The sequence below is a fragment of the Anolis sagrei genome, chromosome 6 (genome assembly GCF_037176765.1).
Source record: "Anolis sagrei isolate rAnoSag1 chromosome 6, rAnoSag1.mat, whole genome shotgun sequence".
In the NCBI taxonomy this organism is placed as follows: Eukaryota; Metazoa; Chordata; class Lepidosauria; order Squamata; family Dactyloidae; genus Anolis; species Anolis sagrei.
In genome coordinates this window covers 59,211,834-59,231,419 of record NC_090026.1, presented here as the reverse complement: position 1 = coordinate 59,231,419, position 19,586 = coordinate 59,211,834, and the positions used below count along the sequence as shown (strand labels likewise).

Genomic DNA, 19,586 nt, shown 5'->3' with positions numbered 1-19,586 from the left:
TTTCCGAAACAATAACGAATCGATTCGTTAATGGCGGACGCGACCGCGAAATATGCTAAAAAACCTCCAAAAACTTCTGAAGCTTCCCTCTCCCTCTGTTCTTGACTGTTGGTGTGATATTATAATTTTTTTTTCACTAATTAAACCATAAAACTGGCCCAGACATGCGGAAATAATAACGAAACGAATACAATAACGAAATACGAAGCATTTACAAAACGTGTTTAAAAATTCGTTTTTTTTAATGATTGCTCCAGAATAGTTCGTTATCGTTTTGTAATTGGAAAAATTAACGAATTATTAACGAATTACGAATTAATGAAACGAAACCGCCCAGGCCTAGTATACAGGGATTGTTCAAGGCACAGTCGTTCCTCCACATTTGTGGTTTTGACTTTTGAGGATTTGATTAAAATGTCCTCTCTAGGTCCTCCAGTGTGACTTTGTGGTCATCTTTCACCAGTCATGCTGGAGGACCTAGACAGAACATCGCTAGGCCTCCTGACACAATTCTGTGGTCAACTTCCAGGAGAATTCAACCATACAGTCATGCTGGAGGACCTAAAAATTCTTAAAGAAGTGTCTCTCTGGTAAGAAAAACTAGCAATTTCATTATTCTTCATGATCTTTCACTTTCACCAGGGTTCTGTGCCCCTAACCCCAGCAGATATGGAGGGCTGGCTGTATTATGGAAACCGTAGTCCAGAAATTCTTGATCACAGACATGGGTTGCAAGCGTAGCAGTAGTACAAATAGTATTTAGTATTTAGCAGTAAGTACAAATAGTATTTGTAGAGATATTACGGAACAGTTGGAACAGCTGTTTGGTGGTTTCTGGGTAAACCATGCTTGCAGTCCAAATCCATCAAGGAGTACATGAATTCCCAGGTGCTGAATGAAGAATCTTAACATTATTTAGGCCAGAAGAGCAATTTGATCACCTGTGCTGGATTATGTGAGTGTGCTTCATAAATGAGGGCATGAATGCTTCCCTGTGCTTTTTTCCAATATAGGGATGGATCCTATATCTGTATCCTTAGAAGAAAAGAGTGGAAGCCAAAATGAAATCTGTCAAAGCAAAGTCTGCTCACACAGGTGAGAAGGAAAAGGTACCAGGAAGCTATAGATGTCATTTTTTTTATAAACACTTCTTTTGAGTATAGAGATTTGTGAGGGCAAACACTATTTGGCTATAGCTCTGAACTCTGATGTATTACTATGTGAATGGACTCATATCTTCTCCCTCATCTGTTGGTTCAACCACAAGAAGGTAATCAAAAACATTTGATTCTGTTTTCAAGTAACAACATTATTGGGTTGCTGTGAGTTTTCCAGGTTGCATGGCCATGTTTCAGAAGCATTCTCTCCTGGCATTTCACCCACATCAGTGGCATGCATCCTCAGAGGTTGTGAGGTCTGTTGGAAACTAGACAAATGGGGTTTATATATCTGTGGAATGTCCAGGGTAGGAGAAAGAATGTATAAAACTCACTTGCATAGTTTCCAACAAACTTCACAACCTCAGAGGATACCTTCCATAGATGTAGGCAAAATGTTAGGAGAGAATGCTTTTGGAACATGGCCAAACAGCCCGGAAAACTCATAGCAACCCAGTGATTCTGGCCACGAAAGCCTTCGACAACACATTTAACAGCATTAATGTTTGCAGTCAAACTGGGACAGATTTTCAAATAGTCTTGAATACCTTCAATTCACGCTCTTATCACCAGTGAAGGTGTTTGGCATGAGTGCCAGATATTGAGGAGTTTGGTGATTAGCATCAATGTTAAAATTAAAAATGGCACTAAGTTTATTAATATATTTATTTGCATGATTAGTCATAATATTGGAACCATTTTATAATAAGCATTCTTTTGAGAAACTAATAGAGTAATGTTGTGGAAAAGAGAAACCCAAGTTCAAATTCCTGTTGGCTAATGTAAACAAAATGTTAGACTAAAGAGTCTGTTGCAGTAGATCTCAGGCCCCAAAGACTTTATGGTATACACACCTATACTACTTCAATAGCAGTGAATAATATCAGTAATTAACAAAACAGTCAGGGGTGCATATATTATCACTAATGTTGTAGCTAAAAATTCCTATAATAGCTGCTGCTATTTTCTGTTTAGCAGGTATAACAATATCTAATTATCCATTGCCACCAAACTTACATTACTTTTTAGAGTGCTTTTGTGTGTTTTTATTCCCTTCCAGAGTACAGACATATGATTGTGGAAGAAGAGTAGCTGACTGGTTTTCTGAATTTCTTGGCCGGCAGTGCCGCCTCATCAGGCAGAATTCAGACTTCAAAAGGAATGCTAATAAGAAAGATGAAAAGGGTATATATCTTGCATGGATGCTAGAGAAGAAATAGTCTAGTATTGCGAATATGATGACTCTGCATGGCTTATATATTCCATAGCCAATAAACAAAATGGCTGCAGTGATAAGGGAAGCATTAAAATTTCTAAATAAATACTCAATAAGTTAGGGCTTAATTGTTTTAGTTACTACATGTCCCCCTGGTCAAAGGCCCAGTGCTAAAGATATGGCTTGCTGATTTTCTTATCCTCTCATTTCCACTCTCAATGTTTCTGTTATCAGTATTTTGTTGTTTAGCAACTGAGTAAAAATCAATGGGACTCAAAGTTGGAAGGGACCACCATGGCTATTTACTACTGTCCCATGCCATGGTCTCTTCCATCTGTGTGATTCCATGATTTCTTCAGAAGTAGCCATCCAGTATCTATTTTAAGACCTCAGACAAAGGAGAATTTATCTGAAATCTTTTACAGCTCTTTCTGATAGTGATTCTCATTGGGTTGAACATTTGCACATGATTTTGTACTGTTTATTGTAGTTTGTTTATGTCTATAATTCATTTCAATGCCACTTCTAGAAGAGGCCACACATGTGCAGAAGGAGGGAGAGAGATTAGTTCCCATGCTTTTAGGATGAGGAACCTGCAGAATTCTTTGAAAAAATAAGCCTTTGCTGCTATATCCTATACCCTAGCCTCAATGGCCAAAACAAGCCACGTATGTATTCTACACACACACACACACCCCATTTCTAGATCCATTTAATATATGTGTTGGTTGTTGTTACATACCTTTTAGTCAACTGATTTATTATGATGCAATCACAGGGTTTTCTTTGGCAAGATTTATTCATAGGAGGTTTGCCATTGCCTTGCTCTAAAGTTGAGAGAGCATCACATGCTCAAGATCATCCTGGTGGGCCTCCATTATTGAGAGGGATTTGAGCCCTGGTCTCCCAAAGTCCTAGTCCGACACCCAAACCAATACATCATGCTGGATATTTCCTTTAACAATACTTAAATTAAAGTACTTAAGATCACATACCTCTCAGTTACATCAGTATATGTCACCAAGAGGATTCTGGTTGGTATATGGAAATAGAGTAGCTCTAAGGTTGAAAATAATGTTCATAATTTGTTCATCTAAAGTTTGAAAAACTGGTTTTTTGACTGTCAGGAAATCCTGTCATGAATAAATGTAGACCAGTGACAATTTGGTGCATTTTTCTCCTGGTATTTGACTATTCCAAACTGTTGCAGATTAATTACTCTGTGGTTATTTTGTATAATGTCCTCCTGGATTCTGTGCAGAAAAATGTATTTCCAGTATGTAAAATACAATTTACTGTGCAAATAATGTATTTTCTGCATGGAAAATAGGTTTTATACTAAAAGCCATTTTTTCTCCAGTGATAATTCCTCTGCAGCAGTTCAATAAAGGGAGAATACTGAAAGAGAAAAACTTATCTTTTTTCCTGCAGCGGAGAGAAAATTGTAGTTGTTTGTCCTCTTATATGAAGATGCAATAGTTGAAAAATTACACATATGTAAGCATTAGAGGGCACGCATGGAACATGTATATAAGTCCCAATTGCATCATATCATTGGCCTACAATATATCTGACCCATGGGAGACATTGGAAAAACTTACCTTTTTTCCTGCAGCAGAGAGAAAATTGTAGTTGTTTGTCCTCTTATATGAAGATGCAATAGTTGAAAAATTACACATATGTAAGCATTAGAGGGCACGCATGGAACATTTATATAAGTCCCAATTGCATCATATCATTGGCCTACAATATATCTGATCCCTGGGAGACATTGGAAATATGGTAGATCACATTCTTTATGCTATGGTCACTGCCTCCAATTACTATTGTCTTATATTTTATATGTTTCAGGAGAAGCATCTGCTGTAGCTGCCTCACTCTCTCTAGTAAATGCGGCACAGTACCTCCTGATAAACAGAACAAGTGTTTTAACATTGAGGGATCACATTATTGAAATGTAAGTGCTTCCTATTATGTAACTGAACATTCCCCTAGAGTTAAGCATTTTGATCTTTTGCATGAACAACTATGGCACTGAAGTTGAGGAAGTTGAAACCTGCCCCTCTAAAGCAGGAAGTAAATTTACCAATGCAATTTATGCAACTACCATCTTTAAGTGGGATTGATGAGAGGAGACGTCATACTCATATATAAATATTTAAAGGGGTGTCATAAGGAAGAGGGAACAGGAATGTTTTCTGCTGCCCTGGAGACTAGAACTTGGAGCAATGGGTTCAAATTACAGGAAAAGAGATTCCATTTGAACATTAGGAAGAACTGACCACAAGATCTGTTCAACAGTGGAACTCTCTGCTTTGGAGTGTGGTGGAGGCTTCTTCTTTGGAGACTTTTAAACAGATGGCCACCTGTCAGGGGTATTGTGCTTTTCCTGTTTGGTAGGGGGTTGGACTGGATGGTTCATGTGGTCTCTATTCTGTCCCCCATGCTATTTAACATCTACATGAAACCACTGGGAGAGGTCATCTGGAGTTTTGGAGTATGGTGCCATCTCTACGCAGATGACACCCAACTCCACTACTCATTTTCACCAGATTCCAAGGAAGCCCCTAGGATACTGGACCAGTGCCTGGCCGCTTTGACGATCTGAATGAGGATGAACGAGCTGGGAGTCAATCCTGACTAGACACAGGTTAATAACCAGATTAATAACTGGGGTGAGTTACAGGGAGCGGTCAACCCCCCTGTTTAAGGAGCTTCACTGGCTGCCATTCATCTTCTGGTCCCAATTCAAGGTGCAGGTTATCACCTACAAAGCCCTAAACGGTTTGGGACCCGCCTATCTTTGTGACCATATCTCTCTCCATGAACCAGCCTGAGTTCTTCGATCATAGAATCATAGAATCATAGAATCAGAGTTGGAAGAGACCTCATGGGCCATCCAGTCCAACCCCCTGCCAAGAAGCAGGAATATTGCATTCAAATCACCCCTGACAAATGGCCATCCAGCCTCTGCTTAAAAGCTTCCAAAGAAGGAGCCTCCACCACACTCCGGAGCAGAGAGTTCCACTGCTGAACGGCTCTCACAGTCAGGAAGTTCTTCTTCATGCTCAGATGGAATCTCCTCTCTTGTAGTTTGAAGCCATTGTTCCGCGTCCTAGTCTCCAAGGAAGCAGAAAACAAGCTTGCTCCCTCCTCCCTGTGGCTTCCTCTCACATATTTATACATGGCTATCATATCTCCTCTCAGCCTTCTCTTCTTCAGGCTAAACATGCCCAGTTCCCTAAGCCGCTCCTCATAGGGCTTGTTCTCCAGACCCTTGATCATTTTAGTCGCCCTCCTCTGGACACATTCCAGCTTGTCAATATCTCTCTTGAATTGTGGTGCCCAGAATTGGACACAATATTCCAGGTGTGGTCTAACCAAAGCAGAATAGAGGGGTAGCATTACTTCCTTAGATCTAGACACTATGCTCCTATTGATGCAGGCCAAAATCCCATTGGCATTTTTTGCCGCCACATCACATTGTTGGCTCATGTTTAGCTTGTTGTCCACGAGGACTCCAAGATCTTTTTCACACGTACTGCTCTCGAGCCAGGCATTGTCCCCCATTCTGTATCTTTGCATTTCATTTTTTCTGCCAAAGTGGAGTATCTTGCATTTGTCACTGTTGAACTTCATTTTGTTAGTTTTGGCCCATCTCTCTAATCTGTCAAGATCGTTTTGATCTTCGAGGGAGGCCCTCCTTTTGCCCCTGCCAGTATCACAGGCCCATCTTGTGGGCGCAAGGGAGAGAGCTTTCTCCTCTGTGACCCCCCGACTCTGGAACTCATTGCTCTGGAACTCATTGAGATTAGGAAAGCCCCCACCTTAGAAACCTTTAAAAAGAATCTTAAAACCTGGCTTTTCTGTTTTGCCTTTGGAGAGTAGCCACACAACTTTACTCTATTGATCCCCTCAACTTTATTGTCCCTGGAGTACACTCCCCCTTGTTCTCTTAGAAATGTAATACAACTGTGTGGTTGCCCCTGACACAATAAATAAATAAATAAATAACCTCCCCCTTGTATGAAGCCCTGTTTTTTACAATCCCGTTTCTTTATAAGCTCTCCCTCACAAATCCTCTCCTCTTTTATCTCACCCTGAGTTTTAGTATTTTATTTTACACATTGTGATTGTGGATATTGTACATGTATATTTTTTTAGTGTATTCATATGTTTTATGTATTCTACTGTGTTGTTGCTTGTGTTTTGGTTTGTAATTTGCTGTTTGGGCCTGGCCTCATGTAAGCTGCCCTTAGTCCCCATTGGGGGAGATGGTGGCGGGGTATAAATAAAGTTTATTATTATTAATAACCTATCAAGGTAAATACAGCCCTTTTATTAAGTGGGGGATTGTTGAATCAGTGTAATTTATTTTATATCAGGTTTTGGTAACAAGTCCAGGTTTGCCAGCCGAGTTCCTGGCAAAAATTAATTTATAATGGCATGACAGTATAGCCCAGTGTTGCTATTATTTTTATTATTATCACTATCATCATCATCACTCCCTATGAGTGTTTATCCATATACCTATTAATGAGAGCATCCTGATTAAAAAAAGAAACCAGGCCTTCCTGTAATTTTATTAGACAATCCTATTTATATTTTACTGATGGTTATTAATGGGGCCAAATCTTCTGTATGAATGTTTATAGGATAGATTTACATTCTTAATGCATAAACAGTCACTAAAAATATGATTGTTTCAATATTTCATTACTTAATGTAACTTATCTCTACTTGTTTCTTTGTAATCAATTCAACAAAATAATATTTATTTGTGATTATTTCCTATTTAATAAAATAAATTATATATTGGGATAAATGCATTTTATTAATTTCTTCCTGGCATCATTAAGAATAATTAATTTAGAAGTACTAGAACTAAGGGGGAAAGTTAGATTGTTTCAGTAATGTCATTTTCTCCCCACTAATTGCTAACAAGATTTTTGAATAGTGTTTCTTAAAACAGTGGATTAATAAATTAGTACTTATTGTAGTTTTCTTTGTCTTTATTTCTATCTTCTCTGATAATTCCGATTAAAGTAAGATGTATTTATATGAATTAATTGATATTTTTATATAATAAAGTTTTAACAGTTTTGGATGACCTATTCATATTGAACGTATTTGTGACTCTGTCTTATTTACCTAAATCATGTCCATATATTATTCATTCTTATTTAATTATTGGCTAACATGCATGCATGCAAGCAAGCACATTAAACATATTGCAATGTCCCCGTCCCCCCATGGGAAGAATACATTGTTCTGAATATTAATATCCAGTTGGAACTAGCTTTAAGAATTATTTTCAAAGGAAAGCCATTGTCCGTTCAACAAATCTTGCTGCAAAAATTCAACTATTATTTTAAAATGCCTCTGAGAAAAGAGAATAAAATCTGATTATCAGCAAGTAGTTCTGAGGAATTACCTCCCAGGGAGGCTGGCCCTGTCTCTGCTCTCTTCTACCAGCATTTGTTGATCAACTGGTTATACATAAAGGTCTTTAAATGTTGTTTGTAATACCTCTATCATGGGTTTAGTAATTTTAATAAGATAGCTAATTTAGTTATTTTAACACTTTTTATTATCAGGATTTTAGCCATACACCACAATGTTTGTATCAGTTGGGGATACATTCCAGGACTTAATATGGATACATGAAACAGTGGACAATAAAAAAAATCTATTGCATGAAAAACTTTCAGCAGAAGCATACCATATAGTCATGCTGGAGGACCTAGGTAATGCCTACAGAAGGCCTATTTCTAGGCATCGCTAAGTACTCCTCACTCAGTACAGGAAACCCAGTTAGAGTATCTCCAATAGAATCATAGAATCAAAGAGTTGGAAGAGACCTCATGGGCCATCCAGTCCAACCCCCTGTCAGAAGCAGGAATATTGCATTCAAATCACCCCTGACAAATGGCCATCCAGCCTCTGCTTAAAAGCTTCCAAAGAAGGAGCCTCCACCAAACTCCGGGGCAGAGAGTTCCACTGCTGAACGGCTCTCACAGTCAGGAAGTTCTTCCTTATGTTCAGATGGAATCTCCTCTCTTGTAGTTTGAAGCCATTGTTCTGCATCCTAGTCTCCAAGGAAGCAGAAAACAATCTTGCTCCCTCCTCCCTGTGGCTTCCTCTCACATATTTATACATGGCTATCATATCTCCTCTCAGCCTTCTCTTCTTCAGGCTAAACATGCCCAGCTCCCCAAGCCGCTCCTCATAGGGCTTGTTCTCCAGACCCTTGATCATTTTAGTCGCCCTCCTCTGGACACATTCCAGCTTGTCAATATCTCTCTTGAATTTTGGTGCCCAGAATTGGACACAATATCCCAGATGTGGTCTAACCAAAGCAGAATAGAGGGGTAGCATTACTTCCTTAGATCTAGACACTATGCTCCTATTGATGCAGGCCAAAATCCCATTGGCCTTTTTTGCCGCCACATCACATTGTTGGCTCATGTTTAACTTGTTGTCCACGAGGACTCTAAGATCTTTTTCACACGTACTGCTCTCGAGCCAGGCATTGTCCCCCATTCTGTATCTTTGCATTTCATTTTTTCTGCCAAAGTGGAGTATCTTGCATTTGTCACCGTTGAACTTCATTTTGTTAGTTTTGGCCCATCTCTCTAATCTGTCAAGATCGTTTTGAATTCTGCTCCTGTCCTCTGGACTATTGGCTATCCCTCCCAATTTGGTGTCGTCTGCAAACTTGATGATCATGCCTTCTAGCCCTTCATCTAAGTCATTAATAAAGATGTTGAACAGGACCGGGCCCAGGACGGAACCCTGCGGCACTCCACTTGTCACTTCTTTCCAAGATGAAGAGGAAGCATTAGTGAGCACTCTCTGTGTTCGTCCACTTAACCAATTACAGATCCACCTCACCGTAGTTTTGCCTAGCCCACATTGGACTAGTTTCCTTGCCAGAAGGTCATGGGGGACCTTGTCGAAGGCCTTACTGAAATCCAGGTACGCTACATCCACGGCATTCCCCGCATCTACCCAGCTTGTAGCTCTATCGAAGAAAGAGATCAGATTAGTCTGGCATGACTTGTTTTTGATAAATCCATGTTGACTATTAGCGATGACTGCATTTGTTTCTAAGTGTTTGCAGACTGCTTCCTTAACAATCTTTTCCAGAATCTTGCCCGGTATCGACATGAGGCTGACCGGACGGTAGTTGTTTGGGTCATCCTTTTTTCCCTTCTTGAAGATTGGGACCACATTGGCCCTCCTCCAATCTGCTGAAACTTCTCCCGTTCTCCAAGAACTCTCAAAGATGGTTACCAATGGTTCCGAAATGACTTCCGCTAGTTCCTTCAATACTCTGGGGTGTAGTTGATCATTAAGAGCGGCCAGGTATTCCTGGACGACTTCTTTCCCAATTTGGGGTTGGATGTCCTCCAATCCCTCATCCACTCCATCTTGCTGAGGTTGAAGACTCTCTTTTTGTGAGAAGACCGAGGCAAAGAAGGCATTAAGTAGTTCTGCCTTTTCCTTATCCCCTGTCAGCATTGCCCCATCTTCTCCTCGAAGAGGTCCTATCGCCTCCTTGTTTTTCCTTTTTCTACTGACATAAGAATAGAAGCCCTTTTTATTGTTTTTAATGTCCCTGGCAAGTCTGAGCTCGTTTTTTGTTTTAGCCTTGCGGACCTTTTCCCTACAGGTGTTGGCTATTTGTTTGAATTCTTCTTTGGTGATTTCTCCCTTTTTCCACTTCTTGTGCATGTGTCTTTTGTGTCTTAGCACAGTTAGAAGTTCTTTGGACATCCATTCTGGCTTCTTTGCACTTGTCCTATTTTTTCTCTTTGTTGGCACGGTTTGTAATTGCGTCTTGAGTATTTCACTCTTGAGAAATTCCCATCCATCCATAACTCCCTTGTCTTTTAGTATCTGTGTCCACGGAATGCTGCTCAGCGTTTCCTTCATTTTTTGGAAATCAGCTCTCCTAAAGTCCAAAATGCGGGTTTGACTTGTCTTAGTTTCGGCCTTCCTTTGTACCTCAAATTGCAGGAGCACATGGTCACTTGCCCCTAAGGATCCTACCACTTCGACCGCATCGATCAGGTCCTCTGCATTTGTTAGGATGAGATCAAGAGTAGCCAATCCCCTTGTTGCCTCTTCTACCTTCTGGACCATGAAATTGTCTGCAAGGCAAGCGAGGAATTTATTGGACCTTGTACTCTTGGCCGAGTTTGTTTTCCAGCAAATATCGGGATAGTTGAAATTGCCTATGACTACTACATCTCTTCTCTGTGCCTGTTTGGTCAACTGTTGACAGAAGACTTCATCAAGTTCTTCCTCCTGGCTTGGGGGTCTGTAGTAGACGCCTACAACGACATCTTTTTGAGGTAGCTATCTAGCTGCTTTTCAGAGTTTTCAGAGTTAATTGCTTCTCTTCCATGCTTTGAGGTCATTTATATGAAAATAGCACACACTGTAGAGATATCATCAGTAAAAAACAAAACAAAACAAGACCATATGTGCAAGGACTAATAAATGAGTTTAAAAAACAATTTAACTTTTAAAAATTGTGAACCATGACAGCATTACGACGACAGACATGCTCTTCAAAAGTCAGAGCTCCCACTGTGCCAAAGCCCAGTGATTGGATAAATTCGCATAAAGATAAAACATCATTAGACTCACTCCCTCTCCCATCTCTCCTTATCCAGAGAAAAATTATGGAACTGTAGGAGGAAATGGTCTCTACATCCCTAAATTTGGAAGCCTTAAGTCCAGTTCTATTATTTATCAGCTGGTTTGGTTATTTCACCTTAAGAAACAACCAAACCAGCTAAAAAAATCTTATTATCTTGGACTTCAAATCTCATCCGAGTGGTCAGCTCATCTCCAGAATCAAGTGGCCAAAATACAATAACACCCCTCAGGCAAGTGATAAAATCATCTTATAAATATAATTCTGTCTTTATTGTACTGAGGAATGTACTGGACTGATAAATCACAAGTAAACAAGTCATTTGGGTTAGCCCATAATCTTGTCTTCTCTGCTTCTGTGGAACAGAATAGGTGATTCGCTTATCCTGCAGGATCTCATCCATCGCTTCCGTGCTAATATTGTTATCAGCACAAATGAGCCATTTGAAGAAGACCTATGGGAAGAGATTTCTATTGGTTCCCTTCATTTTAAGGTACAAATTTGATGTATTTTAGTTGTATAAAGCATGCTGGGAAGGTGAGAGGTGTATTTCCTGAAAAAGTCAAGTTGGAAAAAATGATAGCTGCTCCTACAGGAGAGCTGTTAAGAAATAACACCAAACAGAAATGTGTATTATTGTGTGTATGAACTGACTGTCCAAATTGTTGAGTTGTGCCACAGCCATTCCATGATATGATGAGTATTCTCAACGTGTCAGCAACTATTTATCCCATTCTAGGCTTCAGGGTGTGTTGGGAGATACCTTACTTGTCCCTTCCCACAAGGCGCTCCAACATGTCCCAAAAAGTGCAGTGGTGGCACTTTTTTATAGAACTGATTGCTAATTTCATCCATGGTAGGTGGCTCTATCTCAAATAAGATAGTATCTCTTTTCTGAAGAAAGAAGCTTAGTGCCTCCCTTGGGTGAGGATGTCACAAGCAGAGAGGAGACTGTCAGATTCAGTGAAGGATTTAAATTGAGAAAAAGAAAGAATGAAAAAGGGAACTGATCAACCATGTAGGTGAGAGAAAGCGGAGTGGAAAAAACAATAGGATGACAAGAAAGCAAATAGTACTATACCTCTAGTTAAGTAATTATTTCAGAGACTTTTCTGTGCAAATTTCAGGTTATGGGTCCATGTCATAGATGTTTGGTTATCTGTATTGATCAACAAACTGGACAAGGAAACAAGGATTTTTTTCAGGGTCTTGCTGCAACCAGAGATAGAAAGGTCAGTATAAAAATGCCTCTTCTTAAATCATTGCAATTTAATGAAAGTGATAGGAACTAACTAACTGAAATCAATTATCAAATCCAAAGTAATTTGGAAATGGGATGATAAACTTAATAAAATTTACTTGTAGATTTAAAGTTACTGGCTTTTATTGGAATTTCAGCATGAATATGTCTCTAGAATTAACTTGTTAATTGATTAAATAAGTGGCAATGCTAAAGAGCCAGTAAATTTTACCTCATCTACTTGGTTCTTTACTAAACATCTAGTTCTCTTGTATTTTGCATAACCATTTAATTTTTGTTGGACCTGCGTTAGGCCATAAGACCCAACCTTCTTACTCAACAATGGATTCAGGGGGATGAATTGGGTTACAAGGCTTCATAAATTAAAAACCTTAGGGCCCATCTACATAGGCACACAAATCTGGGGCTGGTTTGAGGTGTTGCTGTTTCAACTGACCTCAGGTTCTGCCAAGATATTTTCAACTCTGTACTTCTGAGCAGCAGTAGAAGTGGAACATAACTGAGCCCTGCTGTGTTGCCATGCTTACTTTTTGTGAACTTTGTTGCCACAGTGGTAACCATGGAGCTTGAGATGTCAAAAAGGTGCCCGTGTGATATACAGTGAAACGGAAGGAGAGGAGGAGGCAGTCCCCTTCCTCCTTCCAAGTGCTTCTCCTCTCTCCAGGACGTACAGGCACCTTTGTGACATCGGTAATAAATAATATTGACTCGAATATAAGCCGGCGGAGACTTTTTCAGCCTTTTCAGCCTTTTCCAGGACTGAAAAACTAGGCTTATACTCTAGTATATACAGTATTACAGATATGGTTCTTCCCTGCTAACAGAGACTATAGACAAAGCTACCAGGTTCTTAGTACAACACTCTGGTTTGGTTCTAGAATTCTAGAAAGTTGTGCTAATAGAAAAAGTCATTGAGCTCAGTAAGCAAATACAAAAAAAAAATCCTCAGTAACGTTGTACATTGAATCTTTAGAGCAGAAGACTTTAAAAAAAAAAAGAAAAAAAAGATGCAATTGAAAATTTGTTAACATTTTTAACTGCAGTCACAGCATATTCTTAGCTTGTGGTGTAAGTCTGACTTTGGTCCTGTAAATATATGGATTAACTCATAGCTTGCAACCCAAAGCACTCTTATTAGACAATCATCCCCCTGCCAAGAAGCAGGAGTATTGCATTCAAATCACCCCTGACATATGGCCATTCAGCCTCTGCTTAAAAGCTTCCAAAGAAGGAGCCTCCGCCACACTCCGGGGCAGAGAGTTCCACTGCTGAATGGCTCTCACAGTCAGGAAGTTCTTCCTCATGTTCTGATGGAATCTCCTTTCTTGTAGTTTGAAGCCATCGTTTTGCATCCTAGTCTCCAGGGAAGCAGAAAACAAGCTTGCTCCCTCCTCCCTGTGGCTTCCTCTCACATATTTATACATGGCTATCATATCTCCTCTCAGCCTTCTCTTCTTCAGGCTAAACATGCCCAGCTCCTTAAGCCGCTCCTCATAGGGCTTGTTCTCCAGATCCTTGATCATTTTAGTCGCCCTCCTCTGGACACATTCCAGCTTGTCAATATCTCTCTTGAATTGTGGTGCCCAGAATTGGACACAATATTCCAGGTGTGGTCTAACCAAAGCAGAATAGAGGGATAGCATTACTTTCCTAGATCTAGACACTATGCTCCTATTTTTCTTCAATACAATATGCTGAGGTATGCACTTTAAAAGAAAGATTTAAGCAGACCTTTTACTAGTTTGAATGAGTTATAATTCAGAACATGATCTCTGACCCCTTTTTCTTTAAATGTATCACTGAATACTCCCTTTTTTTCCTAGAATTTCTTTCAAATGTGCTAAGAAAGCAAAGCTGGAATGGTCATATGATTTTAGGGCTGCAAATCAGTTTTAATTAAGCAAATTTGTTGTGTTCATTCAAGTAGTTTCCAACTTGTGATGACTTTAAGGTAAACCTATCACAGGGATTTCTCGGCAGTTTTTGTTCAGAAAGGATTTGTAGTACTACTACTTTTACTGAAAGGAGGTAATTTAGAAAGATTTAGAAAGACAATTATCATTCTTGATTAATTTCATTGGAAGAAAACAACTTTATAGGAGAAATAATAACACATGTTAGATTTAACAGCAATTGATTCCTTCAGGAAGAAAGGAATGTGGAGTCTAAATTGGATAATCTCCTTCTAATGTAAATCTTATATACTCTTGGGAATGGGTTTCGGGGGCACTGCCTTGCAGTGGCTCGGTTCCTTCCTGGAGGACTTAGTCAGTGAAGCTGGGGGATACCTGCTTGGACCCCTGATCATAGACATGTGGAGTCCTGCAAGGTTCTATTATTTCCCCTATGCTATTTAACATCTACATAAAACTTCTGGGTGAGGTCATCCAGAGTTTTAGAGTTTGGTGCCATCTCTATGCAGATGGCACTCAACTCTACTACTACTTTCCACCTGACTCCAAGGAAGCCCCCCGGATCTGGCTGCTATGATGAGCTGGATGAGGGCTAACTGAAGCTTAATCCTGACAAAACAGAAGTCCTCCAGGTCAGTCATGTAGCCGATCGGAGTATAGGGTGAACCTGTGCTCGACGGGGTTACACTCCCCCTGAGGACACAGGTCTGCAGTTGGGGGTGCTTCTGGACACTTCTTTGACACTTGATGCTCAGGTGTTGGCAATGGCTGGGAGGGCCTTTGCACAACGCACCCATACCTCATGAAATCTGACTTGGCCATGGTGGTCCAAACCCTAGTTACCTCCAGGTTGGATTACTGCAATGCACTCTAGGTGGGGCTGCCTTTGAAGATGGCCTGGAAACTGCAGTTGGTTCAGAGATCGGCAGCCAGGTTAATAACATGAGCTGGTTACAGGGAGAGGTCAACCCCCCAGTTTAAACAGCTCCACTGGCTCCCAATAAGTTTCTAGTCCCAATTCAAAGTGCAGCTGATTACCTACAAAGCCCTAAATGGTTTAGGGACCTGCCTATCTTCGAGATCGCATCTTCCCCTATGAACCAGCACATATTTTAAGATCACCTGGGGAGGCTGTGTTCTCGCTTCCGCCGCCATCTCAAGCACAGCTGGTGGGAACGAGAGAGAGGTGGTGGCCCTCGGCTCTGGAGATCAAGTTGGTCCCTACCATTTCCAATTTTCCTCAAGGAGTTAAAAACCTGGATGTTCCGCTGTGCGTTTGAGTAGGCAGTTTCACCAGAGAATTGGATCGATCTCGCCATAACTTTTTGCACTTTCTGTTATTACTTTCTGTAATCCTGTTATTGTAAATGCCTATGGACTTCATCCTTCCAGCTGTGACCTTAATTTGATTTGAAGCACACCTTGTACTTTCCCTGGGCTCTCCTAGGAACAATTGCACATTCTCTGATCCCTCCGCACTCGGCACTTATTTCTTCAGTCATGATACTGTTTTTAAAATGTGTAACGTGATTCTATGCTTTTCTGATGTTGCAGATGATTTTGTTTTGTCTTATTTTTATTGTGTGTGTTTTAATCTGTACACTTGGGCTTGTCCCCTTGTAAGCCGCCGCAAGTCCCTTTGGGGAGATGGTGGCAGAGTATAAGAATAAAGTTATTATTATTATTTGAAACACAACAAGATGAGTCCACAGCAGACACTCTGCTGGCTGTTTTATTGGATCACACGTCGGACACTTCCCAAGTGTCTAGGACTGTGTAATGTATCAACAAATAATGAGTGCAGATCCCAGTAAGGTTGCCTTTTGCAGCTGGCAGATGGTAATTTTGTCAGTGCTGATTGTGTTTAAGTGCAGGCCTAGGTCTTTAGACACTACACCTAGTGTGCTGATCACCACTGGGACCACTTTTACTGGCTTGTGACAGAGTCTTTGCAGTTTGATCTTTAAATCCTCATATCCTGTCAGCTTTTCCAGTTGTTTCTCTTCAATGCTGCTGTCACCTCGGATTGCAACATTGACAATCCATACTTTGTTTTTTAACACGAACGTGAGGTCAGGAGTATTATGCACAAAACTGTCTGTCTGAATTCGGAAGTCCCAGAGTAGCTTGACATGTTCATTCTCTGTAACTTTTTCCGGCTTGTGTTCTTTGTCATAGGCAGATAGTATTTGTGGCACAAGTTCCAATGAATCATCTGAGCAACGGTGTTATGCCTCTGCTTGTAGTCTGTCTGCGCGATCTTCTTGCAGCAGCTGAGGATGTGATCTATTGTTTCATCTGCTTCCTTGCAGAGTCTACATTTGGGATCTGTCGTTGACATTTCAATTCTGGCTTTGATGGCATTTGTTCTAATGGCTTGTTCTTGGGCTGCCAGAATCAGGCCCTCCATCTCCTTCTTCAAAGTTCCATTTGTGAACCACATCCATGTTTTTTCTTTGTCAATTTGGCTCTCAATTTTTCCCAGGAACGGTCCATGGAGAGCCTTCTTTCGCCAGTTTTCTCTTCTGCTCTGGATTGTGTTGTTATGGTATTCACTCTTTGTCTTTTGCACTTGAAGCAGTTTACTACTATTGACTTCCCTCAATATTGGTTCTTGACTGCCTTTCACATAATCCGCTAGTACATGTTTCTCTTCTACCATTTGTTTTACTTGCAGAAACTCTCTGCCTCTCGATTTTCTGGGCAGGTAAAGTCTGTCGACATCACTATGCGGGTGTAATGAGTAGTGGATTGTCATCAGTTTTCTTGTTCTTCTGTCCAGATTATCCTGCTCTGCTTGTGTCCAGTTCACAATTCCAACACCAACATTATCATCATCATCATCATCATCATCATCATCATCATCATTATTATTATTATTACAAAACAGAAAACAAAACACACATGCATACATACACACAAAACAAATAAAGAATTATCTACCAACTTCCAATGCTTATTTGATGTTTCATCTTCCTCTTCTTTTCCCCTCTGATATTTGTTGAATCTTTCTCTGTATTTCTCCGTGAATTCTTTCACTTTTTGCACTGTATTTAATCGTTTGATTAAATCTGGGAGAGATTCCTTCCAATTTCTCCCATCTAAGTGGGAAATCCTTTACCTTCAACTTCAGAATTAAGAGAGATTAGATCATTTCATAAAATACTCATTGGTTCAGCTTTGTTTCACACATTTACTAGCATAGAGGTTATTTCATGCATCCTGAATGTGAACCCTCAGCTTTTTCAGCAGTTTATGGCCACTCTAGATTCTGACGCATATGACTAGGTCAGAGGTATTAAGATTGTGGCCCTCCAGGTGTTTGGGACTCCAACTCTCAGAAGTCCAAACCAGCTTGTCCAATGGTCAGGAATTCTAGGAGATGATGTCCGGAACACCTGAAGGGTCACTAGTTGCAATGGGTACTATGGGAAAGCAAGTATCCTTTTATGTCTCTTTTCTTTCAATGGTTGATGTAGTTAAGTGGGTTGATGCTGCCCAGGACTTCGTGGTGACTTAATTTTCACTGATGCCACTCTTATGTCCCTAATGTTACTGTAGCTTCCTGGGCATTCTTAAATAGCACAGAAAATTAAATCCTCCATATTTTCCAAATCCTCACCCTTTCTATCCCAAGGCATTTTCAGCTACTGGGGGATTTTTTTATATAAATGTGTGATCATGGGTTTCCTCCTTGTCTTTGCAGTTACCAAACCTCCCATTGTCCAGCCAAGCTACTTTTGTCAACCATGCAAGTGTCAGTGCTTCAGAAGGAGTCGTCGAAGCAGTGTTGACTCATAATAGCATTTCTAGAGAGGCTAAAGACTTGGGGTTTTTTTTAACAGTTAACGCATGGAAGATAGGAATTGGATATTTTGGAAATCACTGAGAAAAGTGAGAAAGGTGTTTACAAATCATGGCTATTCTGTCCAGACTGGAATTGGGGCATTGTTAATTATTACTAAGCATAAGCATTTCAAGTTAATGGTGGGAAATTCATCAAGTACTTGTTCTTACAAACTTACAAGTGTGCTTTTTTTCAGACTAACTTTGGAATATATCTCATGAATGACCCAGCAAAGCAGTCCTCCCTTCCAGATACCTTGTCAGTGGGATCTCAGCTACTTGCAGTGATGAAGGGCAGCATCGTGTCTTCAGCATCTGCTAAAGAGCAAAATTCAGGATGACATCTTAGCTATCTCTGCAAACAGTGCTACCTTGCATACTGTTCTCAGTTCACATTATTCATCTTGCACACTTGTAAACACTAAATGCCTTCTCCAATGTTTCTAGTAAAGTATCAAATGTTGGTGAACAATGAGTTGATGTTCATCAATTCAAGTTGCATCACATCTTATGGCTCTTTACACCTAATTCCTTTGCTAAAGGACAAGCTCAAAAAAGGTATATTGAAGTACTGAAGACCATTTCACATTATTTGCCAAATAATGGTTTTCATGTTGAGTTTGGGAGAGGCAAAGGTCACTCTTGTGGAACAAGGTTAGGAGACAGAATGGCACGAGTACAGTAGAAGAACGCAAGATTATGATCATTGCCAATATGTATACTCTCAGTAAACCAGAAATCAAGCAACCAGAACTCTCAAGCAACTGGCAGAAATTGAAGAAATAATACTAGAAATAAAAATTAAAATATATGGATAATACAATAAAACAATGTTACATTAAGTTTATCGTTATTTGTCATGATTTGCATTTACAGTATTTCAATATTAATATCAAGTCAACGTATAGTTTACGGTATGGTATAATATGGGGTATTAGTTAGGCCTATTTTTAATAATCACTCATAAGCAACCAGAAACTGCATTTATCCAGCATCTACCAATCCCCATGAGAATCTACTGTACTTTGTTTATACTCCCAACTCTTTCTCAAGATTGATACTCAATGTGCTTTACACATTAAAACAATTAAAAACATAACAAAAAGCCAATATCAAAATATTTTATTATAATTAAACTGGTAATAAATATTAAAATAATTAATAATTATTAATAAACAATATTAAACAACTTAAAATATACTCTTGAAAAAGCCAATAAACTACCAAAGCAGTACTATTTAAAATAATACAGCATCTACTTAAAAGTTTTTTCCTTAAAATTCTTCACTTTTATTTCAATTAAAATATCTTTGTCTGCCAACTGAAGGAAGAACCATTCCAGCTTCGTCAGAGAAGACATTCCAAAGTCTAGAGGCGCATCCAACTGAGGGGGCTCTGGCTAATGTTTGCACCTACCATACATCTATGAAACTGCAGAAAAAGCCGTTCAGTTTTTTCAGAAAGGCTGAAGTATAGAACTGCATTTGCATTCTAAGATGATGTGTCTAAATGGCTGTTCAAATTA

General features: G+C 39.7%; 1 protein-coding gene across 2 annotated transcripts in view; it reads left to right on the top strand.

Moving 5' to 3' along the window:
- Nucleotides 1-18,903, top strand: part of MOCOS (molybdenum cofactor sulfurase) — a 95,742-nt gene extending 76,839 nt beyond the window's left edge. The window contains exons 10-15 of one of the 2 annotated variants that reach the window (XM_060781445.2): nucleotides 1,014-1,095; nucleotides 2,218-2,342; nucleotides 4,225-4,330; nucleotides 11,408-11,534; nucleotides 12,169-12,273; nucleotides 18,259-18,903. In XM_060781445.2, coding sequence (XP_060637428.2) covers nucleotides 1,014-1,095; nucleotides 2,218-2,342; nucleotides 4,225-4,330; nucleotides 11,408-11,534; nucleotides 12,169-12,273; nucleotides 18,259-18,402 — 689 coding nt within the window. In that variant the 3' untranslated portion in view covers nucleotides 18,403-18,903. The remainder of the gene's footprint in view (nucleotides 1-1,013; nucleotides 1,096-2,217; nucleotides 2,343-4,224; nucleotides 4,331-11,407; nucleotides 11,535-12,168; nucleotides 12,274-18,258) is intronic. The other variant, XM_060781446.2, reaches the window with a different exon arrangement.
- Nucleotides 18,904-19,586: the final 683 nt, after the last annotated feature.